This window comes from Halichoerus grypus, chromosome 8 (genome assembly GCF_964656455.1).
Source record: "Halichoerus grypus chromosome 8, mHalGry1.hap1.1, whole genome shotgun sequence".
In the NCBI taxonomy this organism is placed as follows: Eukaryota; Metazoa; Chordata; class Mammalia; order Carnivora; family Phocidae; genus Halichoerus; species Halichoerus grypus.
In genome coordinates this window covers 41,348,153-41,366,833 of record NC_135719.1, presented here as the reverse complement: position 1 = coordinate 41,366,833, position 18,681 = coordinate 41,348,153, and the positions used below count along the sequence as shown (strand labels likewise).

At 56.5% G+C, this 18,681-nt stretch overlaps 1 protein-coding gene across 12 annotated transcripts in view; it reads left to right on the top strand.

Moving 5' to 3' along the window:
* The window catches only part of PML (PML nuclear body scaffold), a 40,477-nt gene extending 28,456 nt beyond the window's left edge, over positions 1-12,021 (top strand). For 2 of the 12 annotated variants that reach the window (XM_078079100.1, XM_036080446.2), the window contains 3 exons: positions 412-464; positions 8,173-8,323; positions 9,435-12,021. In XM_078079100.1, the coding sequence (XP_077935226.1) occupies positions 412-464; positions 8,173-8,323; positions 9,435-10,222 (992 nt within the window). In that variant the 3' untranslated portion in view covers positions 10,223-12,021. Of the gene's footprint in view, positions 1-411; positions 465-1,103; positions 2,283-8,172; positions 8,543-9,434 lie in introns of those variants that run through there. The other 10 variants (XM_078079106.1, XM_078079109.1, XM_078079102.1 and 7 more) reach the window with 7 other exon arrangements.
* Positions 12,022-18,681: the final 6,660 nt, after the last annotated feature.

Here is an 18,681-nt window from a genome sequence, read left to right as displayed (position 1 = left end):
GTAATCAAAAGATTTTGATTAACCAAGTAAAGTATCTTTTAATTCGAACACCTCAGCTCATGAGGCTGAGGATTGGAACAAACTAACGTGCTTCTTTAGGATCGCAAAAGGTTCCAAACCAGGGGCTGTTTGCCAAGCTGCCTGTACAGGGAGCAGACTCCGAGTTCAGGGCTGCTAGCTGAGTTAAGGATCCACATACAGGGCGCAGTGGGCAGTGACGGAAAGCCCTTTTGAATAAATAAATAGATCCACACCGGCACACTCGGTGGATGTCCCCATCCCCCCCCCCTTGCAGGGCACACATGGCCCACCCCATCCATTCGCCCACAGGGATTCCCATGGAGCACACCTGGGCCTCACCCACTGGGCCACCCAGCAGGGCCTAATGCTGTCCCCTCTGCCCCGTTTCAGAGGAACGCATCGTGGTGATCAGCAGCTCGGAAGACTCAGATGCTGAAAACTCGGTGAGTGGTCCAGAAGTTCGGCCCTGGCCTCCTGCCTCCCCCCATTCCAGGTCCCAGGGGACACAACCACAGCAGGTGACCCTCAGACTCGCCCTGCGCCTGGGGAGTTTTCCAGCGAGGCAGTGAGTTGTGAGCTGTCCTGAGGACAGCCTCCAAATGCCACCTGCGGGCCTGGACCACCCCAGCCCTCCCTTCGTACCAGGGCAGGAGCCTTCAGTAACCATACGTGCTCTGAAATGCTGCTAGAGTGCTTCCTTCCAGAGCCCTGTCTCATTTCTGGACTAGCTAATGCCTTTGTCTGGAGCTTCCTTACACGTTCTCTAACCTCTAAGCCCTCAACGAGGAGGGTGGACAAGAGCCCGTACCCCGGTTACCCGCAACCAGTGAGGGTCAGTGCAGGGCCGCGAGGGCGTGGGCAGCACCGTGTGGGGCCCAAATAGGCAAGTTCTCATGCCCTAAGAAAGAACGTGAAAGCCGTCCCCCCCATGGAACAAGTACCTTTGTGGGTTGCGACCCTTCCGTCCCTGGAGGTTGGTTAATGGAGGATGGGGCAAAGGGGATCTGAACAGAGTGAAAGGTTGGACTGGGTGGCCCCTGAGGTCCCTTCCAGCCCTCAGTCTGAGGTTCTGTATTGGAAAGTGCATGGAGCCCACGGAGACCGCTGCACCACACTCCTCGCCAGCCCACCCCCTGCCAAGAGCACGAGGAGCTTACCGCCTCTCCCGGGCCTCCCGTCTGCCCCCTGGCGCATGCCGCCCCCCGGCTTGGGCTTCCCACCATCACGCCGAGCAAGCTGCAGTCCCTGAGGCCAAGTCTCCCAGCCAGCCTGCCAGTCACCAGGAGGATGCTGCCATCTGCTACCGCCGCGGGACCAGCTTCCTGCCACGGAGAGCACAAAGAACCGCCCATCTTCATCGTATCTTCCGCTTGCCCCTCAAAGTGTATTGTAAACCCTTGTGGACTTATCCTCCCCCCAAGGTCCAGGCCACCACCCCTGCCACCACGGGGCCTCCCGGCCATCCTGCCGGTGCCCAGGAGGGTCCCTGCCACCTCCAGAGGGCCATGGGCCAACGCCACTGCCGCCGGGGTCGAGGAGCAGTGCGCTCCCTCGGCTGCTCCCTCCGGGGCTCCCCCAACGTAGCCCAGTGGCTCAACAACTTTTTTGCCCTTCCTCTCTCCTCTGTGGCTGCCCAGCTTGACACCTCTCTCAGCAGGGGGGATGGAGGGAGGCAGAGCGCCCCAGACTCTTAGGGCAGGTATCTCCCCCAGGGATTCTGACACGGGTCTCACTGGAGGTCTCTCCAGTTGTGTTCCCACTCCCTTGCCCTCCAGAGGCTCCCCGACCAGCCCGGCCCCCCTTAGACAGGCCTCTGAGAGCCCCGAGCACCTCCCTCCTCTACAGCTGCTGGCCACCGTCCTCCTGGAACCGTGTGGCCACTCACTCGGCCCCTGCTCCACCCCGCTGCTGGGCCTGGCCCGGCCCTTGCACCCAAGGCCCTGCACCCTGTAGGCATTCAGTGCATTGTGGTCAGGGAGCAGACCCAGGAAGGAATGGCTACATGGACTCAGCAGGGGGACGTCAGCCCTCTTCCCGGAAAGGGCATGACTAAGATTCGGGCCACCGCTCCTCACATCCCCGGGCCTCTTTGCTCAAAACTAGGAAGCATCTGTCGCCCTTTGCACCTCCCACTGCCCCATCCCATCACCCCAAGGCTTTCCACTAGGCCTCTGCCAGGACCTAAGCCCACGAGGGCAGGGACTGTGTCGATCCCAGGACCTGGCAGATACGGCTGCTCAATAAATATTTGTTGAAAGATTGCCCTTGCAAACCCTTCTTCCATGACCATCACATTCCCTGCTGGACTTAGCTCTTCTCTTGCAGGTGGCTTCGTGTCCCCCCTGCACTGAAACGGTTCTCTGGTGGGGTTACCACGTCCCCTCTTCTCCCATGCCCTGTGGGAGGTGGGTCAAGGCCTTCTGTGCCTCCTGGACTGTGTCGGTCCCACCATCTGGTAAGGTCCCCTGTGCCTTGAGGTTCCAGGTCTTGAGGGGAACCCCACTTTCCCCAGATCATTTCACGCCTCCTCCTGCCCCCCCCCCCACATAGGGAAGGCTCCAACCCTTGCCTCCCAGGGGGCCTCTCCTGAGCCAGGGCCAGCCTTATTTCTGGGTGACTTCAACACCCAGCACCCTGGCTTCTCCGGGATCTTCACCCCATTCCACTGCAGCCCCCAGCCCCATGGCCCCCCACCCTGCACCTCACCATACTGAGAACTGGTTCACAGGGACTCTGGCCACAGCATCCTGCCCCTCGAGCTCTCAGGTACTTCGAGGACCCCTGCCCTCCCCACCCCGGTTCCTGTAGCTCCAGCTGCTACTCCTCATCCTCCTTCCTCTCAGGCCTCTGTTCTTTTCCATGTCCTTCCAGCTGCAGCCCCTCTTCTCTTCCTGGTGTGTCCTTCCTGTGGCCTCAGCCATGCCCGCAGGCTGCTGATGCCGGGCGCTCACTCCTGCAGCCAGACCAGGGTAGATAGCCTGTGGGCTTCCGGAGTCCGTGCTCAGATGCCCCATAGATCCCTCAGGCTCCTCTGTCTGCTGTCTGCTCGGTACGTCACCCCATCTGCCCGGCTACGCGAGCGGAGGCCCCTCTCAATCGTTCCTCAGTGCTGGTCAGATTTTCAGTCTTAACCTTTCCACAGTCTACATTCCTCTGAACCCTGGGCACTTCTTTCCATCCCAGAAACCTGCTAAAACAGAACTGATCCAGGGCAGAGGTAGAAGCCTGGGAAGGAGACTCTGAGAAAGGATGGCAACGCCAGTGGTCTCGCCAGACTTCACGAGAGTTGGGTGCGGGCATCAAAACCAGCAGTCTTGGGGGGCGGGTGTCAGTCTGGCCCCAGCCATCAGCAGGGAGGCGCGAGGTGATGTCTGAGGTTATTCAAGGAAGGCGGGAGAAGCTCATTTTAGGTGGTGAAGAGTTAAAACAATTAGAAGCAGCCACTCACCTTCAGAGACCAGCTCTGGGGTGGGGGAGAGCTGGAGGACCACTGCTTTTGTGTTGGAATTCTTCGGACAGTGCGTTTTTTAAATTAAGCATTATGAGTCCCAAACTTTAAAAAACATATATTTAAAACGAAAACCAATGAGGACCCTTTCGTGCACTTCTCACCCACCTCCTGTGCCCCCTTCCGGAACCCTGGCGCTCCTAGAGTACCCGCAGCGTCTTGGTTGGGGAGCAGGGCTTCCTTGGCAAGGTGCTTCAGGCTCCTGCATCCCCCTGAACTCCCCCTCTGTGGGCTTCATCCCACCTGCTACGTGTGAAAGTTGGCCTACGAAAAGAGCACCTTTTCCAAGTGTACCGGGTTGCGTAGGGACCCCCATCCCCAGGTTGCTGCTGTGTCAGTTGCTGGAATCTAGTGAGACACGCCGGGGGGCTCTGGTGCAGGCCTGGCCACGAGGTCGAGGCTCAGGGAGAGACTGCTTGTGCAGGAAGAGCGATCTGTGAGCTGGCAGAGGCAGTTGGAGGGGTCAGGCCAGGCCTGATGGTGGGCAACTGAACACGAGGCGGGTCAGCAGTGCCTCTGCCATGAGCCCCATGTTAGGGTCCGAGGCAGAAAAAAATAGAATGCTCTCACCTACCCTGGGACAGGCGGCTGGCCCCAGTGTCCGGCAGGAGCAGGACCACGTGGAAGCAGGAGAGGTCGGTCCGTGGCCGAAGTGGCGGTGGTGGCCAGCAGGAGAAGAGGGAGGCCTGTGGGGGACAGCCGATCCACGGGAGGGGCCGTGCCGCTGGTGTGTGGGTATCGGGAAAAGAAGCAGGTGCTCGTCTGAGAAGGTGGGAGCCGTGGTCCCGAGGGGCAGCAGCCTGCAGAGGGGGCTGGAGCAGTGGGCGGGGGGCAGCAGGGGCCGCAGGCTAGCGGACAGGATGGCCCGGCTCACAGATACATGGGAGGTGTTTCGGGGCTTCCAGACTTTGCAAGAGCTGGGGTTTTGTGTCTGCAAAAAAAAAGCAATGCGTGTGTCTTGCCAAACTGATCGCAGCTGTCGTTGAAGCTTGGGTGCTGAGAGGATTCCTCAGGAACTTGGGGACTCTTGATAAGAATGAATGGTGGGTACTGTGTAGACAACTTCCGGTGACCAGATGCTAAATATCAAAGAGTCTGGCTCCTGTCTGAGTGGCTGCTGACCAAGGGTGGAGTGAATCAGTAGGACAGTAGTTCTCAACCCTGGCTGCACACTGGAATCTTTGGGGGGAGGTGGGGGGTTGTTTCCAGTGACAGATTCCTGGGTCCCACTCCCAGAGATTGTAATTGAACTGGTCTGGGGTGCAACCCAAGCATCTGGAGTTTTTGAGGCTGCTAATGCGCAGCCAAAAAGGGGAGAACCACTGAATTGGGAGGTTCAGTTGCCCGTCTGTGATTCGTGTACGTATCAGCCTTCAACGGAGGTGACCCGTACATGCTGGGATAGGATCCAGCAGGGGACAGGGGGACGCTGGATCTTCCCAGAGAAACCTCCTAGACTTGTGGAAGGTGATTAAAATGTCAGCCCGGCCGCTTCCTATGGGTGTGCTTGGTGCGACCGGGAGGCCTGCTGTGTGGGTTCGGAATGCAGTTGCCCTGCTAAGTTGATCCTTGCTGGAGACAAGTGAACTGTAGCTCACGAGCCGGGCCACATGTGTCTCTTAGTTCGATGTGTTTCCTGAAAACCTCGTGGGCTCCCCGGGGCTCAGTGTGACCACAGTTCTGCAGTCAAAGAAACAGTCCATTAACCAAGTATAATAAAGAAATAAAGCCTAGTATTTACCTGCTCCCCAACCAAGTAAAGAATATTAAAGGGGGTTTGATTCCCAACTCCCAGCAGCACATCTTCAGGTCCTCTTCCTCTTTTCTTCAGCTCCCATCACGCCCACTCCCTAATGCCTTGGAACTTCCCACTTCTCGCTTTCCAGGCCGTGCATGCAGACTCTCATCTTCACCACTCTGTTTCCCATTCCACCGTTCCTTTTCCCTTCCCAGCAGATCTCAAGCCTCTTCCAACAAAAGGCCCTTTCCTGGCTTGGGTCCGGGTCTCTGCTCCTATCCCTCTACACTCCCCACCTGCACACTCAGTTCCCCTGACTGTGGATGGAAGCCCAGCAGTGGTGCTCCTCTCGTGAGTGGGGAGGGGGCAGGAGGACTTCCTGCACCAGAGCCTCTTGTGCTGATTGCCCTTTTGTTAAACCTCGGTCTTTAGAAAAATCTTTCGTAAGCGCGCCGGTACTTCCTGGCCGTGTTGCTGGGATTTAAGGCAGGGAGAGCGCTTAAGTGGATGGGCCGGCTGGAGTTCAGTGGAAGGTGTTCTAGCGAGATCATCCCCATGCGCTGGCTGCACTTGACAGGAGTCCCCAAGGGTGAGGAGGAAGCTGAAAGGAAGAAGAATCCGGGCTGGAAGTTCCAGACTTCCCGCCGTTGACCAGCTTGGCAGAAGGGGATGATCCTTTCTTTAAGGGAGCTGGATGAAAGACATTGCACCACTATAAAAGAGAAAATGACCCCAGGACAGTGGGAGGCCGTAAAAATGAGATTCTCATGGCCATCATAAATGACCCTGGTATGAAGATGGAGCTAGCCTAAAGACGCAGCTCTGCTGCTCTCCAGGGAGCTCAAATCTGGGAAGAGGATATCCGAAGAGGTGACCAGGGCTCTAAGGCCTGAGAAGACATTCCAGAAGGAAGGAGACAGGTGGAGGCACTCAGGACCACTGCACAGGCTTTTGCAGTTACGTTGGGAGCAAAAAGAGGAAGAAAGAAGAGAATGCTCCGTGTGCCATGTCAGCAGGTGGCAGAGAGGACTTGGGAAAAGGGACAGCTCTTCAGCTCCAGAGAGGACACAGCAAGAGGAGTCCAGCTCTTTCCACCAGCCCAAGTGCAAGAGCAAGGTCTGGAAGGCTGAAGATAAAAAAAACCTGGATTTTTCCCTCGGGGGAGGAAGGTGGCGTCTCTGGTCCACCAGCCAACAACTTGGAGGAAGACACCTGTAGAGGGCTCCTTACAGGGAGGAAAGGGAGCTGGGACTGGGAAACAGAAGACTCAGAGCAAGGCATGCAAAATAAACCTTTGATGCGTGGCCAAATCGAGGATACGGATATGCCAGGCATTTGACCAAGACTTTAATTAGGGCCTTATGTGTAGAATCCCCTTACTCCCAGGCTTCTGTAAGCAACACCAGCTCTAGGTGGATTCATAGTGAATGTCTTTTCTATCAGTGACTGGGAGGAAGTTGGTGAGCCTGGGGTAGGGCTATGAAAAGCAAAAAGAGTAAGAATCAGGCACTCCTAGGAAAATCCAGCACATTGTACCTGTGCTTAGTAATGACTTCGCTCTTGGCTGAAGTTTTGTTAAAATGTTTCACCTGGAGAGTAAGAGGGCCTAAACCCGTGCTCATTCTCTCCCGAGCCAGGGACATTAGCCAGAAGCCAGCATTCGTTCTTCAGATAGCCCCGGGGGAGGCCAGCATCATCACCCTGCTAGAGGCAGTCCGGAAATATGAAGGACCCGAGGTCTGCTCTGGACTCTGTCCCAGCAGTACTCCCAGCCCTGTGACACGTGGCCCTGTGGCATCAGCCATGTCCTTTCCTCCTGGTCTCTGGCTAACATCCGCAGGTGGCATCCCCGGGAAGCTCTAAGCAGGCCACCAAAGACAGCTGGGTGTGGCAGCTGGTGGATGCTGAGCAATTCACTTTAGGGAGAGGCTCTACCGCCCTCCAGCCGCAGCCCTTTGGGAGCCTCACAGAGTTAGAGCCCTTCCCTCACCCCTGAGGCCTTTCGAACTGTTTTTGCCTGGGTGCTGAAGAGAACAGGGCTTTGGGTGCCCAGGTTAGAGGATCCCCGGGCCTGAGGCTTCTCTGAGCAGCCGGCTCCTGGATGCTAAATGACAAAGGGCCTCCAGGCCCTGAGACTTCTCTCTCCATGGCTCTTGCTTCTGGGTTCTGTGTGTCCACGTTGACGTGGCGTTCCTGAGGCTGAGTGGCCCTCCCCTCCCCCTCTGTGTAGGACACTGGGGCCCAGGCTGGCCATGGGGACAAGAAGAGCCAGGCTCCTGGCCCCTTCCAGAGAAACATCGGAGGTTTGAGATGAGCCTCCTTCCTCCTGTCCCAAGTTCAGGGTGTTTCTTCTGAGTCTGTTGAGAGAGAAGGGAGCAGCAGACCCCTCCAGCCCCGCCCACCACAGCAACAGCCCCTTCCCTGAGCTTCCCTGCCCAGCACCATGCCCCCAGGTGCACACTCACTCACATATGCTCACATTCCCACACAGTTGTCAACACTGGTTCACAAATTCACACCTGATGCACACATTTGACATTTGCATTCATTCCCATACTTGTGCTTTCACACACACACACACACACACACACACACACACAACTTGCCTGCATGATCTCAGTCTCTCACTCCTACTCACTACTGCGTGGTTCACCCGTGGCTCTCACGTACACACACATCCACTCATGTGCACACATCCTCATGCACACACTCAGACACACACCTTCCCCTTCCCAATACCCTGCTCTCCCTCATGTGCGTGCAGATTCCCCCAAACATACCAGCTTGCTCGTGTCCCCACGCTCACGCCATGCACACACACACACGCTCATGGGCACATGCTCGCATTGCCACCATGCACCCTCGCCCTCTGGCCCCCTGACCTGTTGGTTTTTCTGTGTTGCAGTCCTCCCGAGAGCTGGATGACAGCAGCAGCGAGTCCAGTGACCTCCAGCTGGAGGGCCCCAGCTCCCTCAGGGTCCTGGACAAGAGCCTCGCCGACCCCCAAGCAGAAGACAGGCCCCTGGTTTTCTTTGACCTCAAGATTGACAGTGAAAGTGGGTTCTCCAATGGCCACCCCCACCCCTTTCTAGCTTAGTCTCTGAGTCCCCGAAATAAGCGCAGGCAGAGGCTGTGTTCCGGGCCCAGGAGAGCCCAGAGCTCTGGCCAGTGCCACAGCCAGAGGGCAGGCAGAGCACTGCATCCCCCCTGGGACTCCAGCTGTCCCGCTTGGCTGATGGAATAAAGACTTCTGCCTCAAGCAGCACCTGAACGCATGAGGCCGTGCCTCCGTGGGCTCACCTCTGACCAGCGCTTCTCTTAGAGAGCCCTGGCGACACACCTCTAAACAGAAACAACATGACGTGGGAAGTCACCACGATGAGGCCAGCAATGCAAGCAAGGCCTTAAGCCCTGACTGCAGCATTCTGAGTACAGAGCCCATTCCGCAGGTGGGCCGCACAGGGAGGCTGACAGCCAAGATCATGGAGAAAGATGACCCCTTCTCCCAGAAGCCCCTCAGCGCCCCGTGGTGCTTACCTGCAGTGCCCTTCACTGAACCTGGAGGGCCCGGCCTGCCCTGTGGCACAGTCCCAGCACGGGGCCAGCCCAGCCAGGCAGAAGTGGTGCTGTAGGCCGAGGACAGGGAAGTCATTTGCAGACCTCACAGGGCAGCTCTGAGCCACGTTCCGAATGGAGTAGATTGGGCAGGTGGGCCGTGTGTCCCAGGGCTCTGACCGGCCAGGAGTCTTGGCTCAGTGACCGATGGGATTGGAGGCTGGGGCAGGGAGCAGAGGATGCAGGGGAGACAAAGAGGGCCCCTGAGTGTAGGTGGGTGAGGCTAACAGAAGGCAGACAGGAGGGACCTGGCTCTAAACTGGCAAAGTCTGGGGCAGGTGGCAGGGTCAGGGGCGTGGGGCGGAGCTGGACTCCCAGCAGGTGAGTGGGGGGTGTTTGGAGAGCAGCCAGCTTTCGCCTTCTGCCCCCTGACCCCACGAGAGCCAGGGTAGAGCTACGTTTGGAGGCTGATGTGTGGTTCCTGCCGGCAGGCCCCAAGGTGGGGTCTCTGTGTGGTGGGACAGTAACCCCAGAGTTCCTGCTGCTCCCGCCCCGTGCCGCCCCCCCCCGCCACGCCCCTGGGGCCTCACCCTGCCCTTCTCTCCTGCCCAGCCCAGAAGATTAGCCAGCTGGCGGCCGTGAACCGGGAGAGTGAGTTCCGCGTGCTCATCCAGCCCGAGGCCTTCTTCAGCACGTACTCCAAGGCCGTCTCCCTGGAGGTGGGGCTGCAACACTTCCTTGGTTTTCTGGGCTCCATGGGCTGCCCCATCCTGGCCTGCTATAAGCTGTGGGGACCCGGCCTCCCCAACTTTTTCCGGGCCCTGGAAGACATGAACAAGCTGTGGGAGTTTCAGGAGGCCATCTCGGGCTTCCTGGCCACGCTGCCCCTCATCCGGGAGCGGGTGCCCGGGGCCAGCAGCTTCAAGCTCAAGAGCCTGGCCAAGACCTACCTGGCGAGAAACATGAGCGAACGCAGCGCCCTGGCCGCCGTGCTGGCCATGCGAGACCTGTGCCGGCTCCTCGAGGTCTCCCCGGGCCCCCTGCTAGATCAGCACGTCTACTCCTTCAGCAGCCTGCAGTGCTTCGCATCCCTGCAGCCGCTGGTGCAGGCGGCCGCCCTGCCCCGCGCCCAGGCCCGCCTGCTGGCCCTCCACAACGTGAGCTTCGCCGAGCTGCTGGCCGCACACCGCCGCGACCCCCAGCAGGGCCTGCGGAAGTACGGCCGCTACCTAGGCCTGCCCCCCGCCTCGTCGCCCTCCGCCCAGCGCGCCGGCAGCCTGCAGGCTCTGAGCACCTACTTCAGAGGCCTGTCGGAGGAGCCCGTCTCCGCCGGGGCGGGAGGCATCGCCGCCCCTGTTGCCGGCCACAGCTTGGCAGAGAGGGTGTGCCAGCAGACCTGAGAGGAAGCCCGGACTGGCTTGGAATCTCTGGGGATGGGGAGGGGGTCCCTGAGCCAGCGCCCCCCTCAACCCACTGCCCATCACTGCATTCCCAGGTCCTGGCCCCCAGCACCCCGCTGTCATTTGGTCCGGAATCTGTTCTCTGGGACCAAATTCCCCGTCTCTAAAAACCCCACAGAGAAGGTTCTGAGTCCAAGCAAGTCCAAGTCCTAACTCCCCAGGGGCCACCAGATCCCCTTTCAGGCCTTGGGAGCACCCATGGGTTGGTTCCCTCGAGCCCTGGCCCCCTCTCCTCCAGGAGCTAAAACCAGGGGGTAAAGAAGGCCCAGCCTCTGGGCTGAGTGGCCCCCAGCCACCCAACCTGCCACTTCCGTGAGTGTCCCTGCAGCCTCTCCCTGACCTCCAGCCACTGCCCTAGGGGACCTGCTGACATCCCCCAGAGACCCTGCCCGCAACACCCCACAGGTACCCAAAGTGCCTTTCAAACCAAGCCGCTGTCATGAGTTTGGGTTCTCCCACCGTCTGCCTGTCTGAAGGCCAGCTCTCTGTTCACTGCTCTGGGGACAAAAATGCATTTTCATCCCCAAAGAGCCTCATATCTGCAGAGACAGAAGCTGCTGCTTCGTGCCTGTCCCTCCTTCCAAAGTCTGACCCTTCCGAGCTTGCTTCTTTCCTTCTGGCTGCACGGACACCTCCCCTTAGTCAGGCTTCGCTCTTCGGCCCTCAGGACACCAGCCCCTCTCAGCATGGCTTTTGCTCTCTCTGCGCTGCTCACCTCAGCCCCACTGAGGAATGTCCTCTAACCCAGCGCCGCGTGCCACATACACCAGGGGCCCGCAGCGTTGGCATCCCCCGGGAGCCTCTACCCCAGACCTCTGGAATCAGCATCTCTGAGGTGGGCCCAGCAGGCTGGTTTAGCACGTCCTTCAGATGAATCTGACACCTGCTAAGACTCAGAACCAGTACTCTGATAGACTGCTCCCCGAAAGCGCAGCAGGGTGGAGTAGCAGAGCAAGTCCTGGGCCCGACTGGGCACATGGAGGGTGACCTAGGGAAAGACCCCTTCCTGAGCTCCGGCATCTCCACCCACTAAATGGGCTCCCGTCCAGCTCTGCCATTCTGGAATTTTAGACATGGACCGAAGCCACCGAGGCAGTGGGCAGGACAGTTTTCAACTTAAACCCTAGCTCTCAGCCCCAAGCTAAGGCCCCCAGCCTTGTGGTCACACCAGAGGTCAGCGGCAGAACAGAGGCAGGTCAGGGCCTTCCCTCTGACCAGCAGAACCACTGTCCCTGTCCTGCTCCTCTCCCTTCCTTCTTCCTTGGCTCCTGCCACCAGGACACAGCCCAGGCCTCCAGCCTCCATTGCCCGAGCTTTCACAGGGGTGAGGTCCGCGTGCCCACACCTCAGCCCCCAGCCAGCAGGTGCCCTGCAGATACACTGAGGGACTGCATGGGAACTGGCTACCACAGTGGGAGTGCTGGGCGACTAGTGAACTCTGATGCATTTAAAATAGGATTCAAGTTCAAAGCAAGTGTTGACTCAGAAGCTGCCGTGGGAACAGGCTGATGGGGCCGCAGCCTAGCTGTGATAACCGTCTCGGCAAGTGCAAAGCAGCACCTGGGCCACCGCTCATATCCTCGTCCCTCAGCCTCGCCCTGACCTGCGCGGCGCCCACTGGCTTCCAGCCCCGCCGTGCTTGCTACCTGCAGAGTGCTTGACCACAGGTTTTATAACAAAGGGCTGTTCTGCCCTCTCTCCTTTTATGCAGCCTCTAATAAAAGATGTGAATGTTCGAAGTCTGATGCACCAATCCAGCGCTGCTCAGCCCACCCCAGCAGCCACCGAGCAGCCTCTTGCCTGGGGAAGAGGATATGTTCCCGGACATGGAAGAGCTGCCCTTCGTCACATCCTTTCGGGACTCAGCAGAGCTGAGAGCCCCTTGTTGTTCAGTGCTGGGGGCCTCACAGATGTGAGCTCCCCCATTCCAAAGGGGGAGACCCAAGGTGGGCCTGTCGGGGATCATCTCCCCAAAGGAGAGGCACATGGAGGGAAAGAAGCACCAGTTTCACAAATTACCCCCTAGAGGGCGTCTGGAGCCAGAGACGGGTGTCTGTCATCTCTGCTCCCTGCTGGGTAATCTTGCACCCCTGTGTGTGTCCCCAGAGTCACAGATGGTAAAATCCCCAACAATGGGGAGGGGAGCCCAGGACATTAGCGATGTGTAATTAACATGCCACTGTCCAGGGTGTCACCAACGGAATCCACGTTAGTACGTGCAGGGATTCCCATGGCAGAGGCAGTGTCAGGGGACTGGCCCTCCCCAAGCCTGGGTGAGCAGCCCGGTGATGTCACTGGATCAGTGCCACCACCCTTAACCCCACCTACCTGCCCCAGATGCCCAAATTCCAGTCCTGGAGTTTTAGTCTCTAAGAGCAAGTTCAAATAGATCCCCTGTGCCTCATGTTTGAATTCTATCTCAGATTCACCCATGTCAGCTAACCATGAACTTGCTGGGCTTGAAGTCAGGACACTGAGTTTCAATCCTCACACCACAGCCTCTGACTGGTCTGGTGTGTCCAGCTCACTGATGCATGGGCTCTGGCTCTGTCAAATGGGATCCTATCGATCATTTTTCCCTCACAGGCTCCTGCATGAACCAATGAGAGAATGTGGAAATAGGTTTTTAATATATGAAGAACCACACAAACATAAGATCTTATTTTACAGACAACCAAGATGACAGTTTTATTGCTTCATAAGTTACAAGAAATTAATAGATCTTAGCTCTTAGCAAAAAATATACATGGGCTTGGCTTCAGGGAATAAAAAACAAGAGCAGAGCAGACAATTGTGGGGGTCCAAGGGAGTCAGGGAGAAGAGCAGAGGAGTTGACCTTGGAGTGGCTGAGAAGTGGGTGGCTCTGTGTCCCCAGCACACCCAAATGGGGGATTTCAGCCTCACGTACCTGAAGCAGAGAACAGCCTTCCAGTGACACAGCTCAGCCGGGGCCAGCCCTACCTGCTCTGGTGCCTCCTTCTGAGGCCCAAGGGCTCACACCCCCAGGAACCCAGCCCCCACCCCCATCCCTCCTTCTCCAGTCCCCACCTGCCCCACTTCATCCTTATTCCTACCCAGACTCGCTCTGACGCCTAGTGCCTACCCTGGCAATTCTCCCTCTCTCAGAGTTTACCCAGCACCCTACAGCTCCCAGCAGGCCCAGCCCTTCTTCCTGGATCCTCTGACCTCAGGCTTGTGTCCACCCCACAGCCCACGTGTCCCCAGCCCCTGTGCCTACCCGCCCCGGAGGGAAGGGAGCCGAGCTGGAGCTGCTCTCAGACTCAGCCAGCAGGGGGCGCTGCAGCCCCGCCTGGCCCTGCGATAAGGCGCAGCTCCAGTAGGTGGGGAGTGGAGGGGCGTGGGGCTTAGGCTGCCGAAGCGCTCAGAAGCGCTCAGTCTTTTCGTAAGCGCCCGGCACGCTGCGGGTGGTATAGGACGCAGCTTCAGGTAGATGGTGCGTGGAGAAGCAGTTCAAGAACGTCAGCCGTGTTGTGTTCATTTTAACATTAGAGAAAAATATAACCAGCATATCAAAACGGTGATTTCTGGAATATAGTTGCTCAGAATGATGCTAAAGTAGAATTATTTAAAGGTCTAATTTAAGGACAAATATTAGGTAACCACAAGCTCAGGAGGCACACAAGTATAGCAAACCTTGTGACTTAATTTGGGGAAATCCTGGGTTACCTACCCATGGAATTAGGATGAGGGTTAGAGCTAAAGTCAGGGCCCAGGTTAGAACTGGGGTAAGGATGGGGTGGGGTTAGAAGTTGGGGTAAAGCCTCAGGTTAGGATTTGGGGTATATAAAATTTAGGGGCACATTTGGTGATGAAGGTTAGCAATGGAGTTAAGAATCAAAAGGAACAGAATTAGAGTCACTCTTGAGGCTATAGATAGATCACTTTAGCAGCTGAAGAGTCCATGAAACTGTGGAGGGGCAGGAGCTTCTGAGAACCCCCTCATATGGCCCCCTGAGTGTGGTCTGCCTCCCTCCCCAGCATCCTCTTCTAAAAGCACCCCTCAGGGGTGCCTTGGTGGCTCAGTCAGTTAAGCATCTGCCTTCAGCTCAGGTCATGATCCCAGAGTCTCAGGATCGATCCCCAAGTCCGAGCCCCACATTGGGCTCCCTGCTCAGCAGGGGAGTCGGCTTCTCCCTCTCTCTCTCTGCCCCTCCCCCTGTTCGTGTTCTGTCTCTCAAATAAATAAATAAATAAAATCTTTTTAAAAATTAAAATAAAATAAAAGCATGTGCAGGCGTTCCGCCTGAGCTCACTGAACCCTGGGTGGGGAGGCACAACCATGGTCCAATCCGGGAGTGAGGGCCTCCAGCTCGAGCTGATGAATACTGCCCCCAGCGGACACAATTGGAAGGTAACTGTGTGCTTTCTCAATGTTTCTCCATGCGCTTTCTTAGCACAGGTAATCTCCTGCAGTCTTGCCAGCACCCCTCTGCGGTTACGTCATCACCCTCTTTCTGCAGATGAACGCAGGGTGGGGGTGGGGAGCGGGAAGGTCGCGCACCTTGCTCAAGGTCATTAAACTTGTACGTGGCAGGGTTGGGGTCTACCCAGCAGGGCGCCTGTGTCTAGACTGGAGCCATCTGTAGCCCGCAGCTGCCGGGTGCACTGCCGCGCCGATGAGGGCTGGGGGCTGGGGGAGGGGGTGGGGCGGCTCTCTGCCCTCTCCTTCCCGCACCCTCCTGGTCTGTTGGTCTCACAAGAGGTGAAATTCAAGCTTTAGAAAGCTAACATCCCAACATTCTGGTTCCAGCCCTTGAATTTCTACTAATTCTATCTTTTTTTTCTTTTAGAGCAGTGCTTCTCCAACCTTTTTATTTTTATTACCCCCATAAGGAGCCTCTTTAGACATACTCTTCCCTAGTCATGACCCTCCTCCAGTGTAATCTGAATACTACAGATACCCTGTAGACTCCTTAGGATTCTCTACATACAAAATCGTGTCCTCTGCAAATAGAGATCATTTTACTTCTTCCTTACACACATGTACTATATATCTGTTTATGTACTGTGGTCCTTTGGAGGGTCAGAAACCATCGAAATATCTAAGGTTGTTAGTGGAACCCCTTGAATCTATTTTCATCCTCTATGGGGTAATATTGTCTCCGATGAGAATGCATGACTTTGGGTAAGGCCCCATCCCCAGTTACAATGCAAGTAAGAAGAGTCCTTGGGGGGTATTAACCCCTCCACGTGGCTTAGTTCCTGGGTGGGAATGAGGTGGGAAGGGGCTGCAGGGAGCCGGTAGGGAACAGGAGCAGAAGTCTGTAAGGACACACTTGCCTGGAGCCTTGGTCCTGGGCTGAGCCTGGTGGCTGAGGCTGGGGCTTGGGGAGAGATGGAGACAGGGCCATCATTTAATTTTGTATCCAAATCCAGGTGTCAGCTCCAGACCCTTCAGATTTGATTAAAGCAGATGACTGAAGTGACTCTTTTGAGAGAAGGGTCTAGAATTTCAACTGAGACACCCCTTCTCAAAAACAAAACAAAACAAAAAACCAGAAAGTTTGGAAGTCTCTACCCATCTTTACAAAACACATTTGCTGACAAGTGGAGGGAAAATTCCTTCATTCTTGGCTCAAGGAACTTCCTTAAACTCAGCCCTGAGGAATTCTTTAAAGACCAGCTGCCTGGAATGTGCTAAAGTCAGTTTATAAATATAAATATCACAAACTTGATAGCCAAGCAGATTACAAAAGCTAGCTAGCTAACCTCAGAAATTTTCCACAAAGCTAGCCAGCCAAACAAGTGTGAGAGGACATAATGGTGAAATCCAGTGTCACCTGTCTGATTGTCTGAAACTGTTGACCAGATTGAGTGCAGAGGGCCTGGGTATCGAATTTTCCTGGCAGACTCTCTCCTGGAGTTCAATAGCTATACAGGCCTGGCTGAAACCAGAGCCGACTGATTCTACAATCAGATGAGCCAAGGAGGAGGCAGAGGGCAGGTGAGGCTGGGCCCGTGGTGGGGTCCTTGTTGAATCTGCTTGCAAGTGGGGAAGGGTGCTGGGTGGTTAGGACACGGGCTTTGGAAAGACCTGATTCATAATCCTATGTGACCTTGGACAAGCTACTTAGCCTCTGTGGTCTCATATGCAAATTGAGGGTGATAATACATACTTCAGAAATGATGAGGAATAACATACAAAAAGCACTAGATTTTGTGAATTGGCAACGCTGAATGAAAAATAAGTCTAGGGCGCCTGGGTGGCTCAGTTGGTTAAGCGACTGCCTTTGGCTCAGGTCATGATCCTGGAGTCCCGGGATCGAGTCCCATATCGGGCTCCCTGCTCAGCAGTGGGTCTGCTTCTCCCTCTGCCCTCTTCCCTCTCGTGCTCTCTGTCTCTCATTCTCTCTCTCTCTCAAATAAATAAATAAAATCTTTAAAAAAAGAAAAAAAAAAAAAAGAAAAAGAAGTCTATATGTCCAGTACTCTAGAGAAGGCACTGTGCTGACCCCCAGAAAGCCCTATGGGCTTCTTCCCTTCATTGCCCTCTCCTCCTCCTCCTTTCCTCCTCCCCTCCCCTCTCTTTTTCTCCTCCCTCTCCTCCTTTCTTTCCCCTCCATTGCCCTCCCCATCCCTCTTCCTTCCTTTTCCTCTCCTCCCTCCCTCCTCCCCTCCTCCCTTCCCTCTCCCCTAACCTCCCCATCCCCTCTCTTTTTTTTTTTAAGATTTTATTTATTCATTTGACGGAGAGAGAGAGAGCAAGCCAGAGTGAGCACACAAGCAAGGGGAAGCAGCAGAGGCAGAGGGAGAAGCAGGCTTCCTGCTGAGCAGGGAGCCCGATACAGGGCTCCATCCCAGGTCCCTGGGATCATGACCTGAGCCAGACAGACGCTTAACCGACTGAGCCACCCAGGCATCCCAACCAATCCCCTCTCTTTCACTTCTCCCCTTTCTCTCCCTTTCTCCCTCTCCTGATTCCAGCCCATTTAATATCTGAGAGATCCTATCCCCAACTACTTCTCTCGGTACTTCTGTCCCCACCTCTCCAAGCCTCAACTGTCTCCTCTACCCCTACAACAGTGACGACATTAAGGTCACCCTGCAGGCTGGAGGCTGGAGGGATTTACTGCCGTCCTTCCCTGCTCAGCCCCCACCTGGCTACCAGACACAGCCATCTGCAGGAAGGTCGCTTTTGCAGCGCCAGCGGAGATGTGGGTTGGACGGAAGAGGTCCTGGGAGAAGCAAATAAATACATCAAGTTTCCAGCTGGGGCTGGAGATAAGGGCTCAGGGAAATGGGGCTGAGGCATTCACTGGCTCACATGCAGGGAAAACCTATTTGGAGCACTTCAAAGAGGACGCTGCAGAGAACTAGGGGAGGGGGCTGTCCCTCCTAGGAGGTCGCTGCGCTGGAAGGATGCTTCCTCCTTTTAGGTTTGGTAGGGACAGGCCTGAGAGCAAGAATGTGACTGATCTAAGCTCCTGTCCCAGCTGAGACAGGCAGGTGGAGAGGGATGTCTAGCCCCATGGCACAGGAAGGGAAACTGAGGCAAAGAAGGGCAAGAGACTTTCCCAAAGTCTCACGGAAAGTCAGTGGAAAAGCAGGGTCAGCCCCCTACTCCCTGGCCTCGTGCTCTGGATCCCCTTATACTGAATTGTACCTGGCTGTCCCCAAGACATGGCCATTAGAATTGGCCTCATCTGGGTGGAGAAGTGGATGTGCCAAGACCCACCAGAGGGAGGGCTGTCCTTCCTCCAAATCTCTGCCCCAGCCAGCTGCCTGGCAGGAGGTGTTCTCTCTCTCTGGGACATGCTGTTAGTAATTGGGACATGCTTCAGTTGAGGGCACAGCCTCAGTCTTTCCCAGGCATGGTAGGGCTCTGCTTCTGGTGCCCAAGAGCACTGGAGCGGGGTACAGGAGACCTGAGTGGGGGCACATTTCCCACCCAGAAACAGCCGTCAGAGAGGCCACCTCTGCTTGAGAGTCTCAAGGTCCTCTTAACCAGTGCTGGCCACCAAGCTCGGCCTGTCCTTGACCAGATTACCCTGGGAGGGCATCTCAGAGAAGCTTCATGCTGCTGGGACTCCCCTCTTGGCGTGTCTTCCTTCCAATAAAGTGAAGGGGTAGGGATTAAGGGGACCTGCACCCAGGCCCCAAGCTCTGGTGCCCTGTGACGCTGGCCAGCTCCCTGTCTGTCCTCCCTCTGAGGCAGGTGCAGGCCCACAGACCCAGTCTTGGCCCCAGGTGACCCGCTGGAGCAGATGGAGCCTGTCCTGGGATGCCAGAAGCCCCAAGGTTCACACACCTGAGGAGACCTGAACATGCTGGGTGGGGGAGGGCACAGACGGACGGCATCCGCCTGGTTCACAGCTGCCCCCGTGCCGAGCATAGCACCTGGCAACATGGGGGAGGCTTGATTCTGGTTTGCAGAATGA